This window comes from Teleopsis dalmanni, chromosome X (genome assembly GCF_002237135.1).
Source record: "Teleopsis dalmanni isolate 2A chromosome X, ASM223713v2, whole genome shotgun sequence".
NCBI classification, from domain to species: Eukaryota; Metazoa; Arthropoda; class Insecta; order Diptera; family Diopsidae; genus Teleopsis; species Teleopsis dalmanni.
Genome location: NC_051848.1, coordinates 66,084,048 through 66,098,695, shown reverse-complemented (window position 1 = coordinate 66,098,695; position 14,648 = coordinate 66,084,048). Strand labels below are relative to the sequence as shown.

General features: G+C 29.4%; 1 protein-coding gene across 3 annotated transcripts in view; it reads right to left on the bottom strand.

Annotated features, from left to right (window-relative positions):
• LOC119688075 (sodium-driven chloride bicarbonate exchanger) overlaps window positions 1-14,648 on the bottom strand; it is an 85,346-nt gene that overhangs the window by 25,562 nt on the left and 45,136 nt on the right. For 2 of the 3 annotated variants that reach the window (XM_038102710.1, XM_038102711.1), the window contains one exon: window positions 8,746-8,988. In XM_038102710.1, the coding sequence (XP_037958638.1) occupies window positions 8,746-8,988 (243 nt within the window). Of the gene's footprint in view, window positions 1-8,592; window positions 8,989-14,648 lie in introns of those variants that run through there. The other variant, XM_038102712.1, reaches the window with a different exon arrangement.

Here is a 14,648-nt window from a genome sequence, read left to right as displayed (position 1 = left end):
GCAAAAAATTTGTGTGTTTATAAAGTAAGGGGTTGCTTTAGTAGCAAATTATATGTAAAGTTAACAACACAAGCAAATTTTTCCCGACTGTAAAGTTATCCTCATGAATGATTTGTAACATAAATTATTTGCATCGAATATTTGTGTCAAATATCGGTGTTTATGAGTATCATATTAGCAGAGTATATGAATCAATATAAATGCTGTCAGCTGTGTGTATGAATCAGATGGAGTCGAATATACGAAAAAGAGAGTCAAATGAAACATAATCAATGATTCGAGTGTTGCGTACTCATTGCAGTTCTCTAATACGCAGGGCACATGCTCGTATAAGTAATGCAAATAAAAGCGATTTTCGATAGTAATTTAATAATTTCAAGAATAAAAACTGGACATCTGAAAATACAGATACTACTTATTATTAGGTATTATAAGCGAATACAGTAAAGTTTTGAACAAAAAAATGAATGCAAAACACAAGAAACTAAATAATGTTATACAATGATAGATATAATATATTTTTAAACGAAAAGCAAACAAAAAATATATTTACTCAACGAAATAAACCTTCTTGAAATAAACTTCTTGAAATAAACTTCTTGAAATAGGCAGAAAAAGCTGAAAATACTGCAAAGAACATAACTTACGAGAAATCGGTGTGTCAGTAATACCAACTGAAGTAAATTAAAGAAATTAAACCAAACTAAATTTGGTTACTGGAATGGCTAAAAAAGACGTTCGCTCCATGTATGGTACTCGAGGTTTGATGCCAGTTGTTATCAAACCTCGCATTACTCGATCATCTCGGTGTAAGAGAATCATCTCAATGATCATAAAATAAGAGTCACCTTGAATGCACAAAGAACGGGGGCCATCACAAAACACGAAACAAATTATATTAATCAATAAGTTTCAAATAGAAGCTATTGGCGTGGTATTAGGCATTATTATTATTAAACCATGGTATTAGGCAACTCTTTTGAATGACATGTATTATATTAATAAATATATAAATTTTATTTACAATCGGTGTATAATACATTACAAGTTCACCTCATATATTGAACTTGGAATAAGTATTTTATTGGAATAAGTATTCCATGGATATATTCGAGTAATATTTACTCGACTGTGGACACAAAATCATTAAAAAGTTAACGTTATTTATCATTATATCGATATTGTCAATCTATAGTCCCAAAAACATATCTATGTTTGTCAGTGAAATAAATTTAATTTATATAATGAAGTGTCTGAGAACTAACAATTGTCAAAATGAGCACGGTCGATGGGAGCAAATGGTAGTAAACGAAGAGTATCGTTATTGCAATATAAATACTATGAATCTATATATATCACAACTGTTTTGTTATATATTTAAATGGATGTGTTAATTATAGAAAGGAAATCTTTATTTGTTTTATTTACTGTTTTTATACACTTTGCACTGTAACCTATTAAAGTTATATTAATGCTGTTAATAAGATTTTAATATAGTGAAGAAGACATCGGTTACCCAAAAGCCATTTATATTCTTGACTAACATGTTGAGACGAGTAGGTTAAGTAAAGTCCGTCTTAACAATTTCTTTACCTACCAATAAAGTTAATTAAATGAAACCCACTTTTTGTGAGTCCAGGCAGATAGAAATTGTACATTAATGAAATTGGTTAACTATTAGAATGAATGTCCTAATTAATTTTAGACATATTTGTGAACATAATTGCATAGAATTTTACATTATATATATCTGAAAAAAATGTAAAAATGTGTCGCCTGTATTTGAAGAATGTAAGTAAATAATTTATTCAAAGTATGATCTTCCCAGTCCGTTTGAAAAGTATTGAAGCTTCACTAAAGACAGATCTGATTTTTTTTTTGTTTCTTCTTTAGTCATTCGATATATTTATAGTACTAAAGCATTATTTTGAGAAGAGTCAAGTGGAAACTCTGAAGAATTGATTTTGCATCAACTAGTTTATTTTTTTCGATAAATTTCGACCGCAAAAATGAATTAGATATTTAAACTTTTTAAAACGAAGTTTAAAATTTCAATATAAAACTCATTTTCGTGAATATTTATAATTTTGGATATAGATATAATAGGTCTGTTCCACGAGCTACTCGTAGCAAAACAAAAGTAAAACACAAACTGAGAGCGTAACACAAATAAAGTGCCAAATTACGCTCTTTACACAGATTTTCATGGACCAGCTTTGTGTAAAATCTGGTGAGGAGACAAGTGCCGCGCAAATAAACAACACAAAAATTTAAATTCAAACCAAAACAGCTGATTCACACATCACACAAATAAAGTCTGTGTAGCATTTTCAAATTTCGGCAGGGATGTTACGCTCTCTCAGATCCTCTCATTTACTCAAAAATTTGCTGGTGGAACCACGGTTGCCACTTATGGTACTTTTGTACCAAAATTGGTACTTTTTTTTTCGTTTGGTACTCATGTTCAAAAAATGGTACATTTTTGACGACCCTACTTTATTGTGGATATTTCCAATTAATTTTTTTTATAAATGCAACTTTGCACTATTTTATATTTTGTTCATTTATAACACTATGAAAAACACAGAACGAAAAAATAAAATGGTACCTTTTTAAACCAATTTTGGTACAGGAAAAATTTTCAAGTGGCAACCGTGGGTGGAACGCACTTGTGCATACACAGTGTTACTCAAAGTTGTTACGAGTAGCTCGTGGAACAAACCGAATAATAGTAAAAACTTTCACAAATTTGTACAATGTTTTGCGTACGGGAACGCACGTAGTATATTCCAGCTAGGTTTGTATTGTATCACGTTAAATGTTACCTATTGTAATAGATGTGAATTCTGATAAACAATTGTAAATGTGTTGCAGCTAAAACACTATTAAAAAATTCATATTGAACTTATTCAATGAGATAATTCTGCTATCCTAATTGATTTGTGTCAAACGTAATGAAATTGTGTAGTGTAAATAATAGAGATATAATTGAATGTTACGTTTATTATAATAAGTCGAAACGACCAGCTTAAATATCTATTTGGAATAATACTGGTATTTCAATTTATTATAATAAATCGACCTACAAAATCGCACCAGTTAGTCGTAAATATATGCCCTACCTGTAACTAGACAATAATTGCAATTTATTTTAATTTTCTCAGTACAATAAATGTTATTTTCATAATAATAAAAATTCTCAACATCGTTTACTAAAGAAATTAAGTCAGACGTTTAAAAATACACCAATTACATTTTTCAATTTAAATTTTTTAGTTTCAAAATAAAATTAAAAAGCAATAAATTTATTTTTGAGCTTATTTTGATGTATATACAATCATTCTAATAATAATAATAAATCAAACGCTTGTAATGGCAATAATGAGTTGATATGGTTGTTGCTGAAAATAGAAAGCACGTATGTCGATATTAGATATATATGAATTAAGATATGAAATTCGAACTACCGACTTGGATAAATATTAAGTGCTTTACGTATTAAAGCCACAGTTTTCCAAATCATATTAAAACACAAGTATTAATTATTAATTGTCAAAATTACTATAATAGACAAAATTAAAAATAGAAGAAAAAAAAACAAGTTTCATAGTAAGCTTTGCAAAAAGTATTTGTAATTTTAAAATAAGGCCTTTTCGGTGGCTCGCTAGTATGCAAAAAACAGCAAGTAAAAAACAAAGTGTTACCAACGCAATATACGAACTATTGTGAACCTTCATTGGAAACTCCAACGAATATTGCAATCATATGTCAAAAATTATATGTAAATAAAAATTCAAATAGAATTCAAAAATTTCGTAAATTTGAAAATTGGAAAAAAAGAAAGATTTCAGTGTTTTATTTTGAAATTTTCAACATTTTTCCCTTTCCTATTAATTTTGTATTCATTTTATTTTTTAATCTATGTTAATTATTTATTTGTATACAAAGTGTAATTTGTTGGCATTATGCTATTTTTGCTATCTGTCAAAACATAACACTTGATAGATTGCAACAGTGATGCCAATGGTTCGCGTAGTCACTATAGGCCAGCATGCATTTTTTGTCATACCTGCGAACCACCGAAAAGGCCTATACTTCAAAGACAAAAATAACAGACGGATGAACGAACGCTCTTATATTATAGAAGTACCATTTAACATTTCGCAAATACGATCTTTTTCTACCATAAATAATAAAAAATTACGGTGTTTTTAAAATTTTAAACATTGAAGTATCTAGGAAATATTGAAATTTTTCATCGCTGGGTAGTTAACCAAATATATTTTTCCATTTGTAGCACCTCTGTTCACGAACCCATCTTGTGATTTGTTTATTTCAACCAATGTTACATGGATTGCGTTTTTGCGTGAAATCCGTTTTTGCGTTTATGTGTAAAATACATTCTTCAACTTTGTGTAATGACGAAATTAATTAAAAAAATTAATAAACATTCAATTTTAAATATTTTCTTTTTATTGAAATATCAGTTGGAGATGATTTTGCATGCTTTCTCCATTGCTTGCGTTATTATGCATACATCGCCGCAAAAACGCAATTGTGATATTAAGTTTGCACCAATTATTTGCACGGGTCGTGAACCAGTAGGGAGCACTGGTTCAACTTTTAAATTTGAGATTTTTTTAATTTTTTTTAACCTTCATATCATACATCATTTTGGGCGATAACGCGTATGCATATCACTAGGAGTCGAATTAATTGTATAATTATTGGTATGCAGCTTTGAAAAATAGGGTTCAAAAAAGAAAAGAAACCACCAACGTTAACCATAAACTTGGTGAACTAACTAATTTTGTAGTTAGTCACAGCTATCAATATCGAAATTTAGTAAATTATATCTGATCAACTAACATGGGGAGCGGTTAATTGATCTGGGTGATATATTGCATTTGAATTTAATAAAGAATGTGGAAAAAAAAGTTGGATGTAATTGAAAAAAAATATAGTTGGCAATGCGATTTTTTTATATGATTTGAAGCGCTAACAATATAAAGCGAACGACAAATAAAAAAATAGACTCGCAACTAAAAAGGCAAAGTAGCACCCATAGAACTGACAAATATGATGTGCTGCCAATAACTTTAAATTTTAAATTAGATCGTTTTAGCAAAGAATTTCTAGATCAATGTTTGCTAAAAGACAGCTAATCATAAATAGTGTTTTTAAGACATTTCATTTAAAAAATTTTCATTACTTTGAAATAATACATTATATATATACTTTTAAATATAGTAAGAAATAAAATATTTTTGGCCTATAATTGCTTTTGTGCCCTTCACACAAACAGTGTTGTTACAGGCAACTAATTAGTTGCTTAGTTGATTCAAAAACTTCATACAAAAAAAATTTAGCATTTTGATGTTAATCAGTTGCTTGAACGACCCAAAATGCGTAATCTGATTAGTTTGTTGTGTGTAAATGCCTTGGCAGCACTAGCATCAACAGCAAAAGTGAAACATACTTGTGTTTGCAAAATTGTTTACACACAATTCAAACAGCTGAGAGAGACAGCTAACAAATTTCTATACTAAAGTTTATTTTAAGTTATTATTACGGCACTTGGTACTGGCAGCACTATTAATCAAATTTGTACTAATCTGAGAATCATCGAAATAGTTGATTCTCTGCTTAGTTTCATTTTTGTGTGCAAATTTTTGTTGTAATCAACTACTAAGCAACTAATCAGTTGCCTGAATACCCCTATTGTTTTTTTAATTTTTAAAAATTTTAATGCAAATATTTGTTTAAAAATGTCACCTCGCATATGTTAGTTATTTTGTTTGCACTTTATGTATTTAACCAATTTCATCCAGTGTTCCATTTTAATTTGCCTGTACTCAGAAAGGTCTCTGTTTACGGACAAACAGTCAATCAATCATACATGAGTTTCGAAACCGTTTTATATAGTTGGGTTTATCAAGAATATATACAACTTTAATGTGATCACCGATGTCCGCCTCTCTGCACTACAAAAGTTATTGAAAACTTCATATACCCTCGATTATATCACTAAAATTATCATTAAGACTATGACTACACTGACATATTAAACTCTTTTAATGTGTTTTAACGAAAATTGATGTTCTCTTTGACTAAATCAACTTAAAAATCAGCTGCTTCTTTTATGTTTTGCAAAAAAAAAAAAAAAAAAAATATAAAGGTATCCATGCTTTGGTGCAGTTGGGTCAAATGAATATGGAATGTGTAGACACATTTTTCACAGTTTCAAAAACAATTGAATTGAAACTGTGTTAACACTTCGTGTTTTACACAGACAGACAGTGTATGTTAGCGCTAAGCCGAACAAATCTTTACAAAGTTCTTCGGGTTGTACACTTATAAGAATAATGGCAAATTTTTTCTATGATATCAATTAAATTATTGTAAACAATAAATTTCTGCAAATAAAAATAATTTTGTGTACATTATAGATTTCATTATAACCTTATAAATTTCGCTACAATTAAAAACTTCTTATTGTTTATTTTATGTAATTAAAAATCAATCAGAGTTTACATATATTACTATTAGAGTTTACATAAATTTATAATTCAATAAAAGCAATAAAATATGTTGAAAATATTAAAAACTTTATAGTTGATAAGCAAAAAGCATAAGAATTATACGAAACAAGCACAATTACCTTATACCTTGCCGACGAAACGGGGCCTAAATGGTTTGAAATAAATTTTTGCTTTGGTTACAATGTTTTTTTTATATTTATGGGTTTTTTCCTTAAACACACACGAAAAATTTTGTAACTTTTGCAACTCTAGATTATAATAGGTCTACTCCGCGAGCTACTCGTAGTAACTTTAAGTAACACTGTGTATACACAAGTGCGTTCCACCAGCAAATTTTTGAGTAAATGAGAGCATCTGAGAGAGCGTAACATCTCTGTCACTTTACACGTACATTTAATTTCGAGTAAAATTTGCGTGATGTATGAATCAGCTGTTTTGTTTTGAATTTTAATTTTTATTTTATTTATTTCTGCGGGACTGCTGTTCTCACCAGATTTTACACAAAGCTGGTCAATGAAAATCTGTGTAAAGAGCGAACTTTGGCACTTTATTTCTGTTACGCTCTCAGTTTGTATTTTACTTGTGTTTTACTTGAGTTTTACTACAAGTAGCTCATGGAGCAGACCTATTAATTAAAAGAACTGTCAATTGTTGTGTGAATATTTTTGACAGCTAAAATTACAAAACTCTCGTGTGAATCCAGTATGAAGTTGAGTTCCATTTTCTAACCAGCAATTTTATTTCAACATTCGTTAGAAGACATTTGTGTAATGAAAGAACATATTTTTGTAAACAAATTATATATCTGGCTATATTAAAAGTATATATTAATGTATAGGCTTGCACATTAAACACAAGAACGCCAGTATATGGATACCCCTAACATTTCTATAAATTTTTAAGCAAAGTAAAAAAATTAAACATATCAAACGAGTTTGAGACGTACATGTAGATAGGTCTGAATTGATTTTTGACATGAACAGAATTATTCGATTTTTTAATGAAACAGCTTATTTTTATGCATTCTTAATAATTAAACTCATCTGATATAGTTAAAATAATAAGGCTGTAAGTAACATATTTAGATATATCTATAGCAATATTGAAAGCATCCGTAAAAATTTTGTTATTTGGTATCAAAGTTTTGCAAGCCTAATCATATTAATTTTAATCTTTCATTTTCATTTAGCAATTTCCTATGAATTCTTATTTTAGTCTTTATAACAACACAACATAAGTAAAAAAATTGCATTTACACAGTAACATATATCCCATACTTCATTATAATAATTTCGATAGGTGTTATGCTTTAATTGTACTTAATTCCAAAATATTATGAACTTCATTATTAAAAACTAAACTAAAATTAACTAATTTATATTATATTAATATCGACAAAAAGTTACTATTGTGCTCATTAGTATATAACATGGACAACCGATATTACATGGTAAATGTAACTGTATATAATAAAGAAATAAATTATTCCTAGTTCTGTGGCGACCTAATTAATGGATCTAAGTAAACTCTTTTATTCTGTGCAACTTTTCCCACTACGCTACAAGCCGATACAGCTTAGTTCTGTACAAGACTATATAAGTGGATATATCGAGGTTTAAAGTTGGAACATGTTTCAGGGAAACCACCAACTGTAAGTATGGATGGTCATCTTCTTATTGTTATCAGTTGTTCGCGTTATTAATGTATAAGTTGCATATACGCATTAGCGTTAGATGGATTGCGTTGGTGTTTTGTTAAGACTATATCAACTTACAACACAGTAAAAAAAGTTGCTTAGAATAGGTGAGTTTACTTAAAGCCGTTGTCAAATCGGAGCGCGTCAGAACGGATTGCGAGGAACTTATTGCATCTAATTCAAAATGATATATAATACTGAATATGCTTATGTAGTTGAGCTTTGGTTACTTGAATAACACCAAACTACACACTAATTGTGTGCATTGAATATAACAAATTAATTTTTTTGTGTTAAAATGCAAAAATTTATCAAAATTATTTTTTTTTACTTTTTTATGATTACGGACTGTTTTTAATTACATTTATTTTTTAAAAGGCTGCTTTCTGCCTCTAACTGCTTTGTGCTACTATTATGGCTGTCTTCACTATTACTCACACCTTTAATATTTTTTTGTTTCGCATCCACACCTGGAAAACAATATAAAAACTTCTGACATAATCCCACCTCAGTGTCCAAGTGATGTAAATCATCTGCTGCAGAACGTTTTGTTACTTCAGGCATAATGTCATCTAGTATCTTTAATTCTCGTCTCGTAAATACAAAGTCCAAGGATTTACGTATTCCAATCATAACGACCAACATTAGAGGAAAAAGTATAGATGTTTGCGAAAACGATTTTATCAGCCACAAGATTATTAGACAAGCTAATTGAATTGTTGTAAATAGATGGACTCGTTTGATTGGCACCTAAAATGATATTATTATTGATATTATCATTATTATATCCATTATCTCACATTTAAAAAATTAAAAATTTAACAATACATTATGAATAATTTATGTTTTTTTTTTCTTAAAATAAAAATGCCCAACATTACGCATATACAATCTTCTGCTTATGATATTACGGGGTAAAATATACCATCAACAGTTAGCGTGTTGTTAGGGATAGGTTAATGCTGGCAATTTTAATTACTGTCCGGAAGAACTACCCTTCTGGAGATTCCGAAGAATTTTACGACCAAATTATGCTTCACAAGTAAGTTTTCTTTTTGATTTTGTAGTCACAGTTTCAAAATGCAACTACAAAATGTAAAATGGAATTTCAAACGCTAAAAATAAGGACAATGATTACTCAACAGTCAAGTCAGATTCTCTCTATTTCACTTATATCTACTGTGGCTTTCTTTTTCGTGTATTCAACTCCACCTAACTCATACATATGATACTCACAAGTACTTTTATTCAACACAAGTATGAAATAAGTGAGTTATGAGTTATTCATAAGTATCACGTCACAGTCGGTAAGAATTTGCCTGATATTGTTTATTTTGTTTTTCTTACTATTACAATTTAAAAATTAAAAATATAGTTTTCATTTAAAACAACCGCTAATCTATTACAAATGAATGCATGTGTAAGAATCAAAAACACAATAAAAATACAGTAAGACCCGCTTAATGCGTAGGATACGTTCCATCAAAATAGAGCGTAATGCGAAACAGCGCTAAACGAGGCTATTTTAACATGTAAATAATTGGGTTAGGGGAAGATTGAGAGATTGAGAAATTGTTTATGCATTAAATTTAATAATTTTATTTTTTTTTAATAATAATAAAACCAATATACAGAAATAAATCCTAAGTCAGTCAGATCATTCAGTCTATTTTGTATTTCCAATTTTCTGCTTTTTTGTCGAGAAAGCATCTAATGTAGTTTGCGTTTTCCTTTTGCGTTCTGTAAGAAGTTGTTGATAAGTGGATGAAGTATCTATAACACCCCGTCTTGATTTTGAACTTCTGTCAAAATTTTGGATCATTTTGAACAAATTGGTTCATAATTTCAGTTGTAGTGGTCAAACTCCTTTTTACAAGCGCCTTTTTTTTGTTCTTCTTCGAAATCACTACTATCAATATTTTCCACACATATTTCATTTAAACCGGTTTGTTTCGCTAATTCTACTATTTTTTCCACTATTTGATCCATATCAATAGAGCGTCCTATGTCTTCGCTCTTACTTTAATCTTACCAAATGTTCTTCCACACTCGTTTAAAAGATCTTTCTGTTACCTCATTGATTCCATTCCAGCATTCATGATATTGTAGATTTTCTCTTATTGATTGATTCTCTTCTCCATCTGTTTTTTCAAAAATCTGCTTAAATGTTTGGGTTGAAATAAAAGAGTGCTAAACCGAAACAGCGTTAAGCGTGGTCTTACTCTACATGCGTTTATAATGCTAACAACAACAACGCAAAATAAAAGCATAACCAAAACACAAAGAGTATAACACAACAGCGCTTTTACAAAATTTTTGTTCAGTATTCTCATTGATTCAGAGTATACGATAAGCTACTTAGACAATTGTACACTATCATCATCTCATCATCTCTTCGCATCTATAAGTAACCGGTTTTCAAGTTCATTTTCATGTTGCGTTCATGATAGTGTAAATCGGCCCACTTACGGCTACTCACATGAATGATGAGTGTGGTGAGTATGAGTGAATGTAAGTAACGTATGACAAAAATATTCATACACATTTATACCATAGTTGCGTTTTATAAGTGTACTGTAAGTATTAAAATGAAATGGTCAATATTTTAATGCAAATTTTAATGGTTGTGGTGTTGTTGCAGACACATCGTTTTATAGAAAATCCCTTTTTCGTTTATTAACTTTTTTTATAAAATTTAGAAAAATTAATTTTATGATATTTAAACTCATAGCAAATAAATACTCGCAACGTACGAAAGAAAACGTTTGAAGGTACAACAATGCTCTTAAAATCTTTAGAGTTGGGTTGTACTCACAAGAAATTCTACGTCTTAAGTTTCAGTGAGGTCATTTCAAAACTCAGTCTATTGTAAATGTTTACTGGAAATATGTCCCAAAATTTCAGTCATTCAATTCATTTACTAAATTCATTTCAATCATTTACTAATGAATTGAAATGCATAAATAAATTAAAGATAAATTAACTTAAATATACGATATATTAAAAGGGCTTACCATTGCCTTTCTAATATTTATTTTGTTGTTTTTTATTTAAATTAATTATTGTTTAGTGTTTACAATTTTTATATTTCATATCGTATAAAAACCCAACAAAAACCACCTGTCAAAGAAAAGCATTTAACATATTTTAAAAGTAATGCCAATTTGTTTTAATCAGACTTATTGCTGTTTTTTTACAACTCTGAAAGAAAAAAAAATGCAACAGCTCTAATAAAACCCAAAATTATAGTATTTGTTCATTATAATAATTATATTGATAAATGTGTAGTAGTAAGTGTTACAATCCTTACAGGATTTATTATTGAGATTGGATATTATTAGGTGTAAGGGTTTTAATATTTTGGATTATAGTATATGTTAGAACACCTATGATGTGTTTTAAAGAGTAACATTCGAAACTATCTTGAGAACCAGCACCTTTTTTATTTTTTTCCTATACTGGTACTTAAAAAGAAGGTTGATCAGCTCAGAAATTAATATACATACAAGTAGATCAGTCAATTTTTTTGACTAATAACTGTTTAATTTTTCAATCGATGCACTCTTGTAGAGGCACAGTAGATTTAGCGGATCTATATCCATTATTTTGCACTATTGAATAAAAAACAAACACATATATCTCACAAGTTAGAAGAACCCTTTTTAATACCCGCTTTTACTTTAGATAAGTGAATGAGATGCATAACACCAATATAAATTGATGTCTTCTATAAAGCTTGCGCCCTATACTGGTACCCTTTTTGTCCTGTAAATGGGTGGCCCTGCCTATACACGTTTGCAATCAAATCAATCAATATTATTATTATATCACTAAATTGACTTCTGAGTATTAAAATCAAAGCGAATGTCACTGACAAAATTTTATCAGTCAGATTTATCTTAAAGCAAACATATGAACTTACTTTTAGGCTGTGCGAAAGGTATTTAAGCTTCGGCAAAGTCAAAGCTAAATTGTTGACTTGCTTTCTTTTGAATTTAAACACATCTTCAATGGATGTATAATATACTTATATATGTATGAATGTGTATGTAGTAATTAACAAATGAGGTTTAGGAATTTTATTTTTTCATTTGATTACTTTATTTAATTCTCTCTAGTAATGTGTATTGACGGTGTCTCGGGTTAATAAAGGTGTAAATCAGAAGGTGCTGATGGAAAAGTGCACGAACATTTGCGTTTGCGTGCATGTCTTAGGATGTTCAGCTAAAAGGTGCCAAGGTGCCATAGGTGCTAAGGTGCCAACGAAATTGTGTGAGGAGTTGCGTTTGTTTGTTTTATTTTTTAGTCTTTCCTGATGAATGTGTGACGTCAGTACAAAATGTAAACACATTAAAAAATTTTAAAAATCAAACCAGCTGTACCTGTGAGGTCGTGATTGTGCCGGTTTTTGCTAGCAGCCTTTACCTACAGCCTACCCCACTCGCTGTGGCTTTTTACCTGTGGCAAGAGCCATGTCTTGAAAAACTACTAAGAATGTGTGCTACCGTCGTCACCAGCAAGAAATATCGTGCTCTTCTTTCGTCGTTCTTATGGTAGTTATGGTTTTATGATTTTGGATGCGGAACGAATTAATTCAATACGTTAAATGTTTGCGAAGAAGATTATTGTTTACTTTTTTACTGCAACATTGATCCCATAGTGTTTACTGGAACATATTCAATGTTTAATTCATGAGCACAAAAGTATTTATTAGGCATTATAAAGTTTTATTGGTTTTTGATGTTAAGTTGATATTAAAGCAAAAGAATTTTTAATAAATGTGTAATAAACACTTTCGACTTTGTCACATCCACAATAAAGAAGGTTTGTATTGTATTTAAATATAACTTTAGAAATACATATATGACAACTATAATTAATTATCTTTAATTGTAGTAATTAATTCATATATAAAAATGTTCAGTATACATATGTGTCCGAGTTATTTTTAAAGACACACTACAACCGATTTAATCTCAGAAATTAGACAAAAAAAAATTGTGTAAAAAATTATTTATTATTTGTAAAATGGTTAAGTTTTGTCCAACTGTTCACATGGTCCTTTTTATAAATTAGTATATATAATACAAAAAATCTTGCGTTATAAAATTATAGATAGTAACAAAAACATTTTTGTGCTATTACAATATAAACATTAAGCCCGTGTGCGAGTTCAAGTAAAATGAGGTAAAGTAAGTTAAAATTTCCTAGGGATTTTTTGCACTGCACTTAAGTATTTATTTATTTATTTTTTGCACTTATTTATTACTTTTGATTAAAAGTTTTCAAATTTATTTATTTATTTATTAAACATCTTAAAAAATTTCACAATGGTAACATGTAATATACCTAACTTTTATCTAATTGACCCTACTCGAAATTCTAATAAATACGAACATCCTCTCCCATACCCACATAATTTACTATTTTCCTCAATTTACCGTCAATTTACTCGAACTCGCACATGGCCTAATTATTTAATATTATTAAATCAACCACAATTAATGTATTTAAAAAATAAATAAATGAAATAAAACTATTGTGTTTATATATAAAAAAGCAATAAGAATAAGAGAGAGCGCATTATCTTCAACAACGTAATTTAAACGAAATACAAACTTCACCTAAATGAGAACGTAAGCTATGTTGGAAGTAATAAACTTTCAGCATATTAGTAGGTGCATTTGCCCCTACGAAATGTGAAAAAAACAATAAACCGCTTGCTTAAAGTCGCTAATTTGTACACAAAACCACAACAACACTCTTTGTGTAACAGACTAGTTATAAAGTGTCTGAACATATTAGAGACTGTAGAAAAAAATGTTACAAAACAAACAATTTTAATCAACAATTATAAAGAATTTAATCAGAAATCACGCAAGTTCATTTATCACGCATTTCGGACAGGTTGCGACCAAAGATCACAAGGTTTTAGACGCTTAAGGCGACGTGTTGGCTCTATTGACGCCAATTCGTTAGCTTCATCATTCGGATGAGAGTACAGTCGCTGTAGGTGCATTCTTGCATTTCGCTGTATTTCTTCCATCACCGTATTTATCCCTAGAGCTATTTGCAAAAAAAAATATTCGAACAAAATCAAAAAGTTTCACAGATTTAAAAATAGTAAAAAATAAATATTAGATCTATTCGACCGCTACGAAGTATGCCAAAATACAATAAGTCGCTTGATTAAATTCGCTAATTTGTATGCAAAACCACAGCAACACTCTTTACAACAGATAAGTTATGACTAATGATTAAAATATTTGTTGCAATTTCCAATGAAGGTTCAAAATAGATCGCTTATCGCTTTGGTACCAATTTTTTCTACAGTCTCTAATATGTTTGAACATTTCCCTACTAGTTCAATGAAGGTTCAAAATAGATTGCCTATCGCTTTGGTATCAATT